Source organism: Lynx canadensis, chromosome A2 (genome assembly GCF_007474595.2).
Source record: "Lynx canadensis isolate LIC74 chromosome A2, mLynCan4.pri.v2, whole genome shotgun sequence".
NCBI classification, from domain to species: Eukaryota; Metazoa; Chordata; class Mammalia; order Carnivora; family Felidae; genus Lynx; species Lynx canadensis.
Window position 1 is genome coordinate 168,108,657 of NC_044304.2, and position 17,364 is coordinate 168,126,020.

At 48.8% G+C, this 17,364-nt stretch overlaps 1 protein-coding gene across 1 annotated transcript in view; it reads right to left on the reverse strand.

The window, feature by feature from the left end:
- Nucleotides 1-17,364, reverse strand: part of PTPRN2 (protein tyrosine phosphatase receptor type N2) — a 768,343-nt gene that overhangs the window by 412,691 nt on the left and 338,288 nt on the right. Inside the window, 3 exon segments of the mRNA XM_030297386.1 lie at nt 13,632-13,986; nt 13,989-14,010; nt 16,813-16,853. Of these exon segments, the coding sequence (XP_030153246.1) occupies nt 13,632-13,986; nt 13,989-14,010; nt 16,813-16,853 (418 nt within the window).

Genomic DNA, 17,364 nt, shown 5'->3' on the forward strand with positions numbered 1-17,364 from the left:
TGCACACACACCTGCGTGTGCGCACACTTGCACATACACACCTGCACACATACCTGCATACACACCTACATACACTTGCACATGCACACACACCTGCGTTTGCATGTGTGTGCGCGCGCACACACACACACACACACTCACACACACACACACTGGGCTCCTCAGGAAGAGGAGGTGTCTGATGAGACAGTAAGGACTCCCCGGGCTGCACATACACACAATGGACTCCCCAGGTGTGCACACACCTGTAGGTACATCGAGAGGGACCTGCATGGGGGCCTGTGCACAAGACAATGGAGTAGGCCTATACATACACACATGCTGACTTACTCACCAGGAGGAGTGCTGGCCCTAAAACCAGTGAGGGTTGTGGTGATGACACACGCTCCTGGATCGACACGACCTGGGCCACCTGCCTGCCCGGTGACTCCCCTTCCTCCCATGACCCTCAGCCCCAGTCGGCCCAGCCACCTCTCCCTCAGTGCCTCGCAGCCCCACACCCACAAGCCACGCCGTGCTTCCTCCCCCGATCCTGGCCACGAACAAGGCCCTTCCTATTCTAACCGATGGGCCCACGAGGCCCCTCTTTCCCTAAAACCCGCTCTGCTTTGAGTCAGAGGCACCCAGCTCACCACTTATTATGGAAGGTCTCTTAATTACTTCACGTTTTAATCCGATCCCCCTCCACAGACTGCAGACTCCGTGAGGCACAAACCGCATCTTCTCCTTTTTTGTACCTCCGAGGCCCACTGCCCCGTGTTGAACATAAACCGACTTCCCAACCAAGTGTGCTACCAGATCCCATGAACTCTGTGCTCCGGTCTCTTTAGAGCAAAGGGTGACATGATACGATGGGGAGCCCAGAGGCTCTACTGTGAGTCCCAGACTCACTTTAGCCTCATGACCATCTCCTGACCCTACATTCTTTCACCCCTCAATGCGGAAAATCAACACTTTTCTCATAACGAGATTATTGAAACCAGCCTCGAAGATAATGATGAAATTCGCCAGCCCAGGATATGTTTCTGAACCCGCCTGCCTCCATGAGTGAGACCTCCACTTACACAGACTGCGTGATGAGCGCCACAGCCCCTCCCACCTCACCAGGGGCCTATGACAATAGAGGGTCCAGTCTATAGTGATGACCAATAAGGTGGTGCTGATTGTGCTCAAAATGAGGCATGCAGTTATTTCCAGTTTGTTTTTAAAATACGTGGCCATCACCTGTCATCTCATGGTCTGAACTTCCTCAGAAAGCAGTTGGAGTCAATCTCAAAAATCAATGTGACGGATATGCACATGCAATTTCATCTGTGTGTCTGTGACAGCCGTCACCCTGATTACCTGGACACCCGATGCTGTTGCGAGCGAGAAGCACAAGCCTTGCCCGCAGCTCGGGTCCTCACCGCCTGCCTTGACCTCGAGTGGCAGAGAGGGTTTTCAAAAGCTAACTAGTATCTCCTCTACCGCTTTTCTATTCGGAAGCACAGTGGCATGTTAATACTACCGTGGAGTCATTTGAAGGCAGATGCTCCTGAGGACCTACTAAATAGGTAAAATAGGGGAAAATCTGCAGCATTCAGTCCATTCACGTGTTGGGAAGCCTGTATAGAGAAATGAGAGTATCCCCATTTTCCATGATGGCCTCACGATGCCACACGTAGCACTGTGGACTTCTGCCGTGCCCTGAAATCACCAAGGAATGAAGGGACAGGTGAAAAGATAGAAACCCTGAATGTGTTCGATGGGACGGGAATTGTGGAGAGCCACCCTGAAAAAAACAGTGAAAATACTTACAGGTCAGAAATGTTAGGAGTAGCGGAAGCCCTTGAAGGCGTTCCTTATGCTCGCCACAGTGCTGGGACTCCACACAGCAGTCTTACTTAGTGCTCACATCAGACCGGGAGGAAGGTACTGTTGTGAGCCTCATTTTAAAGGAGTGGAGGAGAGCCTGGGTTGGCTCAGAAGTTAGGCATCCAATTCTTGGTTTTCGCATCAGGTCATGATCTCTGTTCGTGTGTTGCAGTCCTGAGTCCTGGCTCTGCACTGACAGCACAGAGCCTGCTTAGGATTTTCCTCTCTCTCCCTCTCCTCTCTCTCTGTCCCCTTCCCAGCTCACACTGTCTCTTTCTCTCTCAAATAAAAATAAATAAATAAATAAAGATAAAAATAAAGGAGTAAAAACTGGGACTAGAAAAGTTAAGCTCATGCCCAGGGTCGTGTCACCAGTAAATCCCCAAACCTACATGTTACTCGTCAGTGAGTGTGGCAGACCGTGGGGGACGTCCAGGTAACGCCTGCATCCTTACCTGTGAAGAGCGGCTGTACCCCTAATTTCTCTATGTCTTATCTTGGTGACAGTGTTACTGTATCTTCCTTCTGGGCCCAGGTGGCCCCGCTAACCAGACGTCTAGGACTCTATGCTCAAGAGTGGACTGTTTGCAGCTCTGCTGCTTCACTTCCTGATTTCGGACATTTTCCCATTAACTTGAAAATGTACCAAAGGTAGGGAAACAAATGATTGATGGATTGCAACATGGTATCGGTCGATTTTGATAGGAACTTTTTGATGAGATGATATTTGAAACCAATGGTAAAATGAGGTTTTCATGGGATTCCCCAATTATTCTAGCTATCTTAACACTGATGTTTGTTCTATTTAAATAATCTTATAAGCTAGTTAGACTTTGGCTAACGCATAGGAATTCTCCCCACTGCAGAGAAAAGACATTTCTGATGAGGGAAATGAGAGAGGAGCTGCCACGACTCAAAACCCCAACTCTGATTCAGTATCGCCTTTCTTCCGTGCAGAAAAATAACGCCCAATGTTGTTTGAAGAATGACGTGAATGAGCTCATGGTAATTTGTGCAACCAAAACTGAATTGTTCTGACTGCTGAGCCCACAGCCTTCCAAACCATGTGCAGATTCATCAGGAGGTGCCAATAATCTGAACTACTCTTACTGGTAAAGTTGTGACAACCACCAACTCTTCACGGTAAAAAAAAAAAAAAAAATCAATTGGTAAAAAACTGTTGTATTCAAATGACTTGTTGATTTTAACATCAAGATGAGACTGTACCTCTCACCATAAGTATGATTCTCTAAATTCTTGGGGAAAAAATTGCCAACAGCTTAATACAAATCTAAGTACACAATGTCTTAGAGTTAGTTTTATAAAAAGAATATTGACATCAAAAAATAAAATGAGGAAGGTAGTACAAAAATATAGAGCTTTGTATGCATTCAAGTTGTTATCAGCTTGAAATAGACTGTTATAAGTGTAAGATATTTTATGTAAGCCTAACAGTAACCACAAAGCAAAAAGCCTATAATACACACACAAAAGAGAAAGAGAAAGAAATCAAAGCATACCACTACAGAAAATCATCAAATCATAAAGGAAGAAAGAGAAAGGAACAAAGGAATCCACAAACAATTAGAAAACAATTTACTAAATGGCAATATGAAAGTCCATACTTATCAGTAATTACTTTAAACGTAAATGGATTTAAAATCTCCGATCAAAAGACATAGTGTGGCTGAATGGATAGGAAAAAAGAAAAAAAAACAATACCCAACTATATGTGGCCTACAAGAGACTCACTTTCACTTTATGGGCACTGACAGATTTAAAGTAAAGGCATAAAGAAAGATACTCCATGAAAAGGGAAACCAGAGGAAAGCAAGGGTGGATAAGCTTACGTTAGACAAAACAGACTTTAAGCCAGAAATTGTAACAAAACACAAAAAAGAGTATTATTTAATAATAAAGGGGTCAAATCATCAAGAGGATACATTTGTCAGTATTCATGTATCCAACACAGGAGCCCCTAAATATGTAAAGCAAATATTAACATACCTGAAGGGAAAAATAGCAAAGTAATAATAGCAGGGACCACAAGGACCTAACAGATACATAAAGAGCATTCCACCCAACAGCAGCAGAAGACACATTCTTCTTGAGCACATGTGGAACAATCTCCAGGACAAATATATGACAGGCCACACACAAGTCTTAATAAATTTAGTAAGACTGAAATCATATCAAGCATCTTTTACAATCACAATGGTATGGAACAAGAAATCAATTATAAGAATAAAACTGGATGGGGCACCTGGCTGACTCAGTCAGTCGAGGATACAACTCTTGATCTCAGGGTCATGAGTTCAAGCCCGTATTGGATGTAAAGATTATTTAAACAAATAAAACTTTAAAAAAAAAAAAGAAGAAAGCTGGAAAATTCACAAGTATATGGAGATTCAGTGATATGCTCCTGAACGGCCAATGGGTCAAAGATGAAATAAAAAATACCTTGAGACAAATGAAATGGAAATGTGATACCAAAATGTGTGGGATACAGCAACCACAGTTCTAAGAGAAAAGTTTACAGTGACAAATACCGTCATCAAGAAAAAAGAAAGATTGCAAATAATCTAACTTTACAACTCAAGGAACTAGAAAAAGAAGCATCAATGAAGGCCAAAGTTATCAGTAGGAAGGAAGTGATAAAGATCCGAGCAGAAGTATACGAAATAGAGACTGAAAAGACAATAGAAAAGATAAATGAAACTAGAGCTGATTTTTTAAAAGATAAATAAACTAGACAAACCTTAGCTAGACTTACCAAGAAAAAAAAAAAAAAACTCAAATAAATAAAATCAGAAATGAAAGGGGAGACATTACAACTGGTCATAAGAAACAACTGTGAACAATTATATGCCAACAAACTGGACTACCAAGAAGAAATGATGAATTCCAAACACTCAACTGACCACACTTGAATCATGAAGAAATAAAAAAATCTGAAGACACCAATAACAAGTAAGGAGATTGAATCAGTAAACAACAACCTCCCCAAACCAGATGGCCCCATAGGCGAACGGTACCAAACACACAAAGAAGAATAAATACCAATCTTTCTCAAATTCTTCCAAAAAACAGAAGAGGAGGAGGGAACTCTTCCAAACATTTTATGAGGCTAGCATTATCCTGATGTCAATGCCAGACAAGAAAAGCCCACAAGAAAAGAAAGTTATAGGACAATATTCCTGATGAAACATACATGCAAAATTTATGTTTAGCATAGATTTTAGCAAAACAAATTCAACAATAAATCAAAAGGATCACACACCATGACCAAGTAGGACTTATTCCAAGGACACAAGGATGGGTCTACATCTGCAAATCAATCACATGGTACGCCACATTAACAAGATGAAGGATAAAAAGTCATGATTATCTCAACAGAGGCAAGAAAAGCACATGACAGAATTCAGCACCCATTCATGATAAGAACTCAACAAAGTGGGTACAGCGGGAAGAGCAGTGCAGCCCGCTGGAAACTTGCCAGAGCCCCACTGGTAGAACAGTGGGGATCGTAGCGAACTGTCCAGGCCAGTTCATAGCACAGATGACATTTTGCAAGTCAGCCTCACAGTGCAGAGAGAGCAAGGAAAGGGAACGGAGTTGAGGGAATGGCCCAGTGGCTGGCGCAACTGCCAGCCAGGGTCCCTCCACCCACTGTGCCGACCTCCCATCGCTCTTCTCCACTCAGCAGCAGAGGGATCTGGGAGAGTGGACCCCGACCACAACACTTGCCTGCTTAGTGTTCCCCAGTGGTGTCCTACGTCTGTTGGGGGCAAGGACCCAAATCCTTATTCGTGCCCTGAGGACACCAGCCTCTCCCATATTTATTGTCCCCACCTTCCCCCAGCCTTATTTCAGCTCCTCCAATGTCCACACCTATCCTGATGCAGGCCCTCTGCATAAGCTATTCTCTTTGGAACGCGATTTCCTTCCCACCCACCTGCCCTCTACAGAGCTGCAAGTAACAGCCATACAGGTTGACCTAAAGCTTGAAGGGATGCCTACATGACCAAAACCTGGGAGAGTGTGCCAGAATTCAGTCACCCGTAGCCAGCTCTTCTAGTAAGACATTATTTTTTTTAAGTCATCATCCCAAGTAAGTTAATACTCCACAACCGAGCTACATTAGGGTCCTACTGTTTCTACTCTTCCTTTTCCTTCTGGCTTCATTTCCATTTGCAGTTTACTTCTATTTTGACAGTGTAGCAAATCTCTTTTCATATTTTCTCCCTCATTCTTACTCCCTCTCATGTAGGAGTGATATTTAGAGCTGCTTAACTTAGATTTAAGTCGAAGTTAACTTATAGAGCAGATGACGCTTTTCAAAAATCAATTGCTGTGGTGAGGCTCTGAAGGTCCCTGGGGGGTTCTTACTATGGAAACATCACTGAAGAGGAAAGCAAGCTTCCCCAACAATTCTAGAAATCTGATATCAAACCAGGCTGTACAAACATAGATGGTGGAGATGTACAGATGTGACTACAGGATAGGTGACGACGCAGAGTATGGACACGGAGAGAGAGAGGTGATACAGCTGAAACATGACACGGATCTGGAGGTTTAAGCGTAGATCAGATGCAGACATAGGTGTATGTGTAGGCGTAGATGTGGATGTGGGCACAGATGGGCAATTACTGATTAGACAATGTACATTTTTGGATGCGGGTGTAGATAGATGCAGATCATACAGACATTAGCACAGATCAATGATATAGATGCAGACCCATAAACATTGATGTAGATGGATACAGACAGAGATACAGGCAGATGGTGCAGATGCTGTGTAGACATGTGGGTGTAGGTGCAGGAGTAGACATAGTTGTGGAGACAGGGATTTATGGTGACCCTCTTGCATTTCGAGCACATAGGCTGATCCGCAGAGCCAACCTGTGGGAGTCAGACTCTAAGGACAAGCGTGGAGCACACAGAGTGCTAAAGGCCCAGCTTCCAGGCTTGATCAGAGTGGGCTGGGCTTTTCCAATATTTCCTTTTCCTCCCTGCCGCCCACCCACCCCACCGCCACCCAATCTCACCATTTGCCAAAACTGAAAGCATCAGATGTGGGAAGGGGCCTCACCACGGTCTGAGACCATTAAAGAGCCCCTTCCTGGCATAGCATCATCTCTTCTGGCATCTTCCGACTGGCTAGACATGGCCAAGCCAACTGAGAAGCCATTGGGTCAAAGAGGCACGAAAATTGCTTTTAATGCCCACCATATGCTCACTTTCATGGTATTTTCTCACTTTCCCCACCACACCAGTTGGAGGTTAGACAAGTCTGAAATGTCCTCCAGTTCTGGAATTCCAGCCAATAAATAGACATCGAAATCCAACACATCACTCTAACCTCAACAGCAAGATGAAAGTGAGCCTACAGAATCAGAGGCATTGGAGACCACACAGCCAGTGTAAGGTGCGAACCTTATTGGGATCTGAGTCAAAACACCAACCAACAAAGTTCTGACATGGAAGTAAAACAGAGCTTAACACGGGCTCGATATCTGATGCTACTAAGGTGGTATGGTATGTTAAAAGGAAGGATCCTTGTATTTTAAAGCTATTTAACAAAATGTTTCCCAGAGAATATAAGTGGGATCTATTGAAAGCAGCATGAGAGATGGGAGTAAATGGGGGTGTGGATGGGACAAGGTTGGGCCTGGGTCATTATCTTCGTGTATGTTCAAAATTCTGCTTTAGAGCAAGACAAAAATCCATCCACTGTCTCATGAAAATATGCAACTGAACAGCCAGGAAAGCCTGTTGGATGAGGTGCCTGGGGACAAGCCAGGCCTGTGCGCCCAAGGCCTTGGGGACATGGTGGGCGGGTCCTAGGACAGCAGCTTGGGCACCTGCAGTGCGGCCGTCCGAGTCCTTCCTGCAGGGAGGGCAGCGGGTGGTGGTGTCTCTGACACCGATGTCAGGGGGAGTTTCTAAACAGAGTCTCTCCACTGAGAAGCAAACGCCTTACTGCCAGTACATTTAAAGAATCCACTCTGTGACTTTGGACCTGCGTTACAGCGTGATCCTCAAACTGCCCTGGGAGGAACCTTCACATCGATTATACCCGTTTTCCTAGAACTTACGAAAAGCCCCCTCCTGGTGATTCCTGGACTGGCTGATGAGCTGATGTTTCCGCTGCTCCAGAAGCCCCGCCAACCCCGGGCAGCCCCTCCCGGGAGAAGCGTGACGGCTGTGTGTGACACTGTGACAGCTGGTTTCCCGGTGGCCGCACGGGGAGATCCTCACCCTCGGAGGTGGTGGAGAAGACGGTGCTGGTGCCACCTCAGGCATGGGCCACTGGAGACGGTGGCTGTGCCAGCGTGCAGAGCAAGAGGAGGGGGCCGTGGCGGTGGTCCCGGGGGCACAGCAAGGGCAGCATCTCGAGGACGAGAAGGCTGGGAATGTTTCGGGAAGAATGGAGCGGCCTCAGATGACCTGTGCCTCGGGTGGGGCCAGACTGGGGAGGCGGCTGCTTCTGTAGCACCAGGCAGAGGGAATGAGAGGGAGGGCGGGCACCCAGGAGCCACTGAATTTGGGCAGACGGAAGTTCATGGCTGGCAGGAAGAGTCAGGATGAGAGGTTTATAGGAAAAAACAGGGTTCTGAGATTCTTTGATTCACAGGCTTGAGAACCCACTCAGTCGAAGCCGTTTGCTCCTTCTCTCAATAGAGCAGATGCCCGAGTTCTGTGGCTCCCACTGCTCACGTGCACGTGTTTCCCTCACTTGAACTTCAGAACGACCCATCACTTACATGGAGACCTTTGCTGTACGGAGACCCCTGCGCATAGTAGGTGCCCAGTAAGTACGCGCTGAACATCACAGGCCCAGGCACCAAAACCAGACAAGCCAGAGCAGGGCCACCATCTGGGGCTCAGAGACCACCGTTTGCCCTCCTTCTCATGGGCATTCCCTACAACTAACAACTCCACAGTAGGGGACTTTAGGTTTGGAAGCTGGTCTCCTTGTTTACCAGAGGAGCAAATGTGACTATTTGCACCGATGGCTATATTCCCCACTAAACTCTTCTCAGATGAAATGAATGCGTCACACCACACACAGTCTTCTGAGATGAATCAATGGGATGCGTGGTGATATGCGGGGACTCGTCACGTTCAGGAGAGACCCTGGACAGGATGGCAGCTGTATCTCCTGAAGAAAACGTTAGACCACACCATCGGAGACAGGGTCTGAAGCTAGAACAGAACGAACAAAACCCACAGACAGCCCCACCGCGGAATCTGTCCACGACACCGTTAAGATTTCTTTTCTCCCGCAAGGAAGGAGAAAACAGGAAACGATACCAGCCCCCATGCCTTCTCTGTGTCCATGCCTGCGTTCCTCACAAGCACGCGGGCCCCACGGCCCTGGCTCAGCTCTGAGGGGCTTCGCGGGCAGCCCGGGTCTCTGCGCAGACAGGGAGGATGACTGCTTACTGGTGACCCTTCCTCTCCCACCATGTCGTCCCGAGGACACGGGTTGTTACACTTGCGTGTTAGTGATGGGAAAGGCAATGTCCTCCCAGGAAGGCTCTAAAAATAACAGAGTAACCTGATTCTCAGTGCAGAGAGTGGCAGGAAGGGAGGCCTCCTATGGCTGCCACACAGGGACTGAGGCCTGACTTCCGAACTTCCTTCCAGGCTTTGGTTCCCACAACCCTCACGTCCAGCCAGTGGACAAAGGGTAGGACCGGGCCTGAGGTCTGGCTGAGACCCCATCAGTGGTGCAGCTGGGGCTGCCCGTGAAGCAGGTAGTGAACGGATGACGCGTGAGCCTCTAGAACACCATCGGAGTGTCACTGATGGGCCTGTCCAGGGGAAGAGAGTTTTGTGGGAAGAAAACACTGCAGAAAACCCACAACCACCTGCCTCTTTGAGAACACTGACGGGAGTCCGAGGCCATTCCCAGCCCCGCTCTCTCCGAGCCTCACCAAGGCCTCTGCACTCCACCCCTTCTCCCTTGACCGAAGCTCCGGTATTCCATGGCTCTGCCAGGGGTACCCGTGTTCTCTGCGCTCACTGCAGCTGGGCTAACCCCACCCAGCACGTGGACCTGCTCCAGAACGTCCGCACTCTGCCCCGTGCGGCTCCCACCCTGACAGCCGGGCCCTGTGGGCCATCTTCACCCCACGGGGGCTGGAGAGCAGGAGCAGGTGTTCTGGGTGCTTCCATGCGGGAGTGCTGGGCTCTCGGCGGTCCTCATGCAAGCTGCCCACTGCCTGTGGAGCAGCGCTGCCCTACATGGCGTCCCTGTCTCCCTACCAGCCTGGTGGCCACTCGACCTCTTCCTCTCAGCCTCCAATGCGCTCGCTTCCCTAAAGCCAGTCTCGTCAGATGTCCTGTGCAGGGACACACCAAACGGCAGGGCGTTTATAAGACGCGCACCCCAGCAGAGCCACGTGCCCTTAAGCATTTATTTACCAGACGTAAAGCACGGGTCTCTTGGCTTCAAGTTCACCTTCTGTGTGCCCTCTCTTCCAAACTTGGAACACACGGAAACTCACCTTTGAAGGGCAGGGAACTTGGAACACTTGGAAACTCACCCTTGAGGGACAAGGACAGGAATCTTGACCTTTGTCCAGTCTCGAATGGTCCACCCAGGGAGTAAAGAGCGTGACAATGTAAACAGCAAAAGACGAGATGGAACCGTGCCCATCAGAAAATGCAGGAGACAGAGGAGAGCGAGGCTAAGCCCTGTACGCACGTCTGAATGGGAGGACACGGCAGTGAGCAGGGGAGACGTGTCGTGGGTCACATTCTTCCTCCTTCTTATGGGACAATCAGGTATCCAGACGTCTTTGTCTTCTAAGAATGGCATCAGATTCTTGTCAATTAATTGCTCATCTATTAAGGCTTAAGCTGAGATCTGGTGAAATCTTGCCCTAGAGAATCTCAAATTACCAATTAATCTGATAAGAGAGGCAGAAATCTCAATCTCTTGCTACAGAAGGGAGGGAGCATAAGTCCGTGGTGACAAACAGAAAGAACTATTGACATAAAGTTGTTTTATCTGCACCATATATCTTCCATCCAATTGAGGCAGCAAAAGAAAAAGGGAAATGGGCCACGATAATGATTTTTCCTTCAACCCACGCTTGTAGCAGGCGAACGTTCAAGTCCGAAAGGTCTGGCCCAGGAAAGCGCTACAGAAAAACAAACTTTGAATGCAAAGAAAAAGCCGGCCCTGACAGTGGCTTCGTCTTCCACTGGAAAGTCACAAAGCAAGAGGAAACGCTGACTGGAGAGGTCTCTCCTCTACAGGAACGCTGGCCTCGCACACACCACGGTCATTTCCCTCCAAGGGTCACCCTGAGGCAGAGAACGGTAGCAAGGGTCGTCCTGCTCTAAAGGCACCGTCCTCTGCTGTTCATGGTGACACAAGGCTGCCGCTCAGAAGAGTCTTTCCGAGGATGATAGTCCCTTTCCCAGCCCCCTCGTGCTGCAGCTGAGACCCTGGACCCCAGACACGAGAGCAGGAGCCACTTTCCCTGCGAGCAACTTCATCTCACGCTGGGAACGTACCCTTATTCCACCCGGTCCTGCCGGCAAGAAAGAAGGTCACAGCACAGCCATTCGGGAACCCATGGTAATCACACACCACACACACACACACACACGCACACACACACACGCGTGCACATGACATACACATGACACTCAGATACACAAATGAATACAGACAACACACATGTACACAAGTGTGCACACAACACACAGATACACACAGACGAATACGGACAATACACACATGTGCACGCATGTGCACATGAAATACACACAACACAGATACACAGATGAATACAGACAACATGCACATACCTATGTACGTGACATACACACGACAAATACAGACAGCATGCACACACATGTGCACACGACATACACATGATACACAGATACACGCAAACGAATACAGACAACACACACATGTGCACACGACATACACATGACACACACAGACACACAGATGAATACAGACCATACGCACACACATGCACACATGTGCACAGGGCATACACACAACACACACAGATGAATACGGACAACATGCATGTCCACATGTGCACACGACATACACATGACACACACAGACACACAGATGAATACAGACCATATGCACACACATGTGCACATGACACACACACGACACACAGATACACACAGATGAATACGGACAACACGCACACCCACATGTGCACATGACATATACATCACACACAGACATACATAGATATACAGATGAATAGAGACAACACATACACACACACACACAGACACACACAGACATACATAGATATACAGATGAATAGAGACAACACATACACACACACACACACACACACACACACACACCACATCAATGTTTCCCAAGGGAGGGAAACTCCACAGATTTGGACGGTCTAGAATAAGTAACTGTTGTCCAAACGGTTTGCTTCACAAAGGAACTGAGGAGGTGCCCTGCCTTTGTTGGAACAGCACAGAGCTGAGCCTCCAGCAGGGCGTCGTGTTCAAGTTCCCATTTGAGCTTCTCTGTAAGACGATTCTAAAGACCACGCTCACTGAGAGTTCCCGTTCTAGGACACGGAGCCTGACAACAGAGATGGACACATGGAGCTCACCATCCAGGCAAAGAGGGCAGAAACGGGAGGCCGCGTCTCAATAAAAAAGTACTTGAGAAAACGAGTCGACACTCTGATGCAAACTTGAAGAGTCAGCTGCTGAGGACTTCTCTAAAAAACAAGTAAAAGCACCATCTACAGCTCAAAAGAGTCTTGGGTTTCAAGCTGGCTTTGATACATGGTCTGTGGTTTGCGCTCAAAATAAAAATCTTCTGCCCAATCGTGTTAGACAACTATTGCTAACTGATGAAATTGGCTACCTACAGTATAGCAACTCCTGAAACAAGCTGGTGGAGTGAACTTTGTTGGGAGGTGTGGGCACAGAAAGAAGGCGTGCAGGACCAGAGTGAGAAACGGCACAGACCGTGAGCGGCCCTCCCACACTGCGTGTGACCGACGGCACGGACCGTGAGCGGCCCTCCCACATTGCGTGTGACCACTGAAACGCGGGCAACTTCTGAATTCATAATGAAGAAACGCCTGAACGGTGAACACTATAACGCAACAGCAAAATCATATGTGGGCAGGACTGCACACACATCTGCACACATGTGCACACACGCCTGTGTGCACGTGGCCAGCCACATACTTCCATTACTTGAAGAAGACACAACGGTTTCACAAAGCACAGCGTCAAAAGCCAGGGTCATTGGTGTGATGACCTGAAAACGGGGCGGCCCGTGTGTCGCCCGCCGGGTACACACTGTGGGCACAGGGCCCCTCGATATGTGCGGGTCAGAAAGGGGAGAAGGAAGAGCACCCGTCCCTAAGGCCATGTCTTCCCCTCTGAAGGAGGACTCATGCCCCCAGACCTGGACTTTTTGGAGTTTCAACCGGCAAGGAGGCCGCGCAAGCACAGGTGCGGGTCCCACCCGCTCCCCGGGGGCCGCTGCGTCCACGTGCCCCGCGGTCTGGGCTGCAGGTCGGAGGGCTGAAGGGCTCTGTTTTGTGGAGAACGGCCCCGAAGCTCAGGCCCCTGGGTCAGAACACTGGGTGACCGACAGGCTGGCTGCCGGCCGGCCTCCCGCCCCCGAGGTACCAGGAATGCCTCCTCCCGTGTCTCTGGGCGAAGACGGGCAGGGTGAGGGCACCCCCACTCCACCACCCAACGAGCGCCGGGGGCGGAACACCAGGGCCTCTACTCACTCGGTCCCGGTCACAATGTAGCCGTGGTCCTCCTGGGAAGGCTTGACCTCCAGCCGCAGGCCTTCCGTGGGGCGTCCCTGGGCTCCGGCCGTGAGGTGGGCGTCTTCCTGCGAGGGTCGGGGAACCCAGGGCCGGAACTCGCCAAAGCCGCCCGTGCCGGGCTCTGCGGGAGGCGGCCTCTGCAGCCGCTCCTTGGAGTAGGTCTGACTCCTCACGTCCTCCACCCCGGCGCTCTCCTCCTCCCAAGTCGGGGGGGCCTCGGCGGCCTCTGATTTCTTTGCCTCCATTTTGAAGGGCTCCGAAAGAGGGGGTACGGCAGGAGAGAGTTGGGACCCAGGGTCCGGCAGGCGGTCCCAAGTTCGAGGCTCAAACGACTGACCTGGCAGAAAGGAGGCTCCGTGAGATGAAGTTTAGGGGGATGGGCGGGTAGCCGCAGGCAGGGGAAGGAGCAGTTCTGTCACAGCTGCACTCAGACATCCGGTCAGCCAGGGCAGGACGAGGGCCGCGCACATCCGCATCACTCACGGTGAGCGAGTGCATCTGTGTCTGTCTCTCTGTCTCTGGTTCACTTTCTCTGTCTTGGTCTCTTTCTCTCTCTGTCTCTCTGTCTCTGTCTCTGTGTCTGTCTGTCTCTGTCTCTGGTTGTCTTTCTCGCTCTGTCACATACACATACACCTTCCTCAAGAATCTGACTTTAGGGGCGCCTGGGTGGCGCAGTCGGTTAAGCGTCCGACTTCAGCCAGGTCACGATCTCCGCGGTCCGGGAGTTCGAGCCCCGCGTCGGGCTCTGGGCTGATGGCTCAGAGCCTGGAGCCTGTTTCCGATTCTGTGTCTCCCTCTCTCTCTGCCCCTCCCCCGTTCATAGCTCTGTCTCTCTCTGTCCCAAAAATAAATAAACGTTGAAAAAAAAAAAAAAGAATCTGACTTTATAAAATCAGTGTAGGTGTTTTGGCATCTAAAGTTTTAAAGAGAGCGCACGTGGATTCTGAGACCCCATCCTACCCCTCTGGAAACAGCGGCCTCTGACAACGACAGTACTGTTTGCATCTACTGAGCTCTTACGATGTACAAATGCTCTCTCTCAGACACCTGGTCTGCGGTGAACCCCCTGAGTCCTCACGATGTCATGCTCGTCCCCATTTCACAGGGAAGTGAGACACCAGGACCAAGCAGTCACAGGGACACGTGATTGCATCCTCACACCTGAGGGACCCTGGGTCGTCATATGCAAAGGCTTGCCCGTCCTGACCCCCGTTCCTGGACAAGAGGGCCCTCAGAACCACTAATTCACATCTCGCTAGATGAACATCATCTTCCACACACAGGCTGATTATATGCCAGACACTGTGCTCAACGATCTGTGCACATTCGCTCATTTAATTGTCACCCCAGCCTGTGAGCACAGGCCTACTTTTACCTCCAATCCGTAGACTCCGAGGCCTACAGAGGTTAATAATTTGCCCAAGATCGCTGAGGCACTGATTGGCAGATCCAGAATTTGAGTGCAGCTCTAACTGATGTCAGGGATGCCACCACTGGACCACACTGCCCTCTCAGACTCCGGCCTGCTTCCAAGGGAAGCGAATGGTCACTCCTGCTGCTGGGGCACACGAAGTGCACGCCCAGGGCACCTCCTCCTGCATACGAGAGCAAGAGACCCCTGCTCATTCTGCAAGGTATTTCCTTTTTCCGCATGAAATCACATGCCTGGGATATACCGGATGGAAAAGGAAAAGTAAATTTACTTTACGCTTTCCATTCTCTTCTTGACTAAAAACTGTACATGATGTTTTTCCTTTTGTGTTTTGAAATATGTAAAGAAAATAGTATCTTGGTAAAAACATTTGCTCGAATCTGGGTCCTGGATGGTGGCTGTACGTAGCATGTCAGTTACTAAGTAGGGATGGAACACTCTCCTCAGGCTTTTGAAGGAAAGAGAATTATGTTTTTGCTTAAACTGTGTTCCGTGAGAAGAGGAAACAAAAGATACTAATAAATAAGAGCTCAGAAAATACAACACTCAATACACATTTGGAAAAAAGCTGCTTGAAAACATACCCCAGGTAACAGAGCAATGAATCAAAATTCAACTTGTTTAGGATGGAAAGGTAGGGTATAAGGACCCTGGGGTCTTCACAGAGTCAACATGGACTCAAGTGTGTGCCCTGGGGAGACCCCGCAGCCTTGGCTTTGGCCGCACTCGGCCATCGCTGTAAAATTCCCTCCACTTCCTAAGTCAAGAAACACGTTCTTAGGCCCGCGTCTCCCTCCTCAACTGACACAGAATATCCCCCCATTTCTGATGGACATTTAAGAGGACTGTTGATGTTTTCTTCTGCTACTTGCTAACAGCATTGAACCAAAAACCACTGAATAACCTGGAAAGAGAAGTACAAACCAAAATTTTTTTTCCACTCTACAAAAAAACAGAACCACATATCGTGTGTATCATCGCTCACACACTGATCTTCTGCATCCTTAAGGCTTGTGCTAATGAGCAAAGGTTCTTAAGTAGGAACCCCTCGGTGACTGGGGGTACCTGTGACTGAGCCCTGCTTCAGACTGCCTTCCAACCAGCGCTGTCCAACAGGACCTCCGGCGATGATGGAAATGTTCCGTATCGGCACCATCCAATGCCCTCGCTACGAAGCAACACTGAATGGGCTAGCACAAGTGGGAAGCATGTTTTTTATTTCCTTAATTTTAATGAATTTAAATTCAGGGTTAATAGCCGCCGTGTGGCTACTGGCTGCCACGTTAGACAGTGCAGTCCTAACTGTCCAGAGCCTGTGAAGGTCCCTGCTACGTGGAGCTCGGGAGTCAGTGCACACAGGACAGTCACAAGGACATAAAGCAGGCGTTTGATGTAATCGGTCCAGGTAGGAAATTCTAAGGAATGCTGATTTTCTTACTCGTATTAATTATATTTTCATATTCCTACAATGGGTATAGTACATAATCTGAAAGCAGATATTACTATGTATCAAAATATACACAATTTTGTATGCACTCTTTATATTTTTTCCCCTAATTGGGGATTATGAGAGTTTTTTCATCCTTTTCTGAAAAAAACAAACAAAACCTTTCTATATCACATATGTTCCCAAACCACGAACAGAGAGATGACCAGCCCAGCTCTAGATCTGAGGTGAACCAAACACGCAGAGACGCTCCGTCTTACCTCTTCGTAAGCTCTCCCTCCACCGTCCGGCACTCTGTCATCTGTGGAAGACACAGCGTTATCAGAAGCCTTGTCCAAGAATGTCATCGCAGGTGACGCCCACACCAAAGGACCACAGACAGTCCTTCACAGAAGATCGGGCATAATGAGGTCGGCCTAATTTCTACTATCAAGCAAACTTTCTCTGTTTATAGTACAATATTAGCCTTCTATAAGCTTCATGGAAGAGGATGCGGGGGTTACCAGCTAAACACAGATGTGAAGTCAGTAACAAATCGCATTACCAGCCTCACGGATCTGTGTGTCATCGTCAGAGTTAAGCTCGCGGCAAGAAACCAGTGCCGGCAGCAGTTAATAGTGACAGAAAAGCAAAGTAAGGCGTCTACACCAAACCACCTCAAGTTAAGATGTCTTTACAGTTCATCACTTTTCGCTGATGGTGGTTTCTCTAAATACCCTAGCGGCAGTGCCCGATGGTGCATAGTGTGTAACCCGAGAAGTCGTGAAGCCCAAATTGCCCAGGCACCTTCTAGACCCCTCCTCACCCTCAGA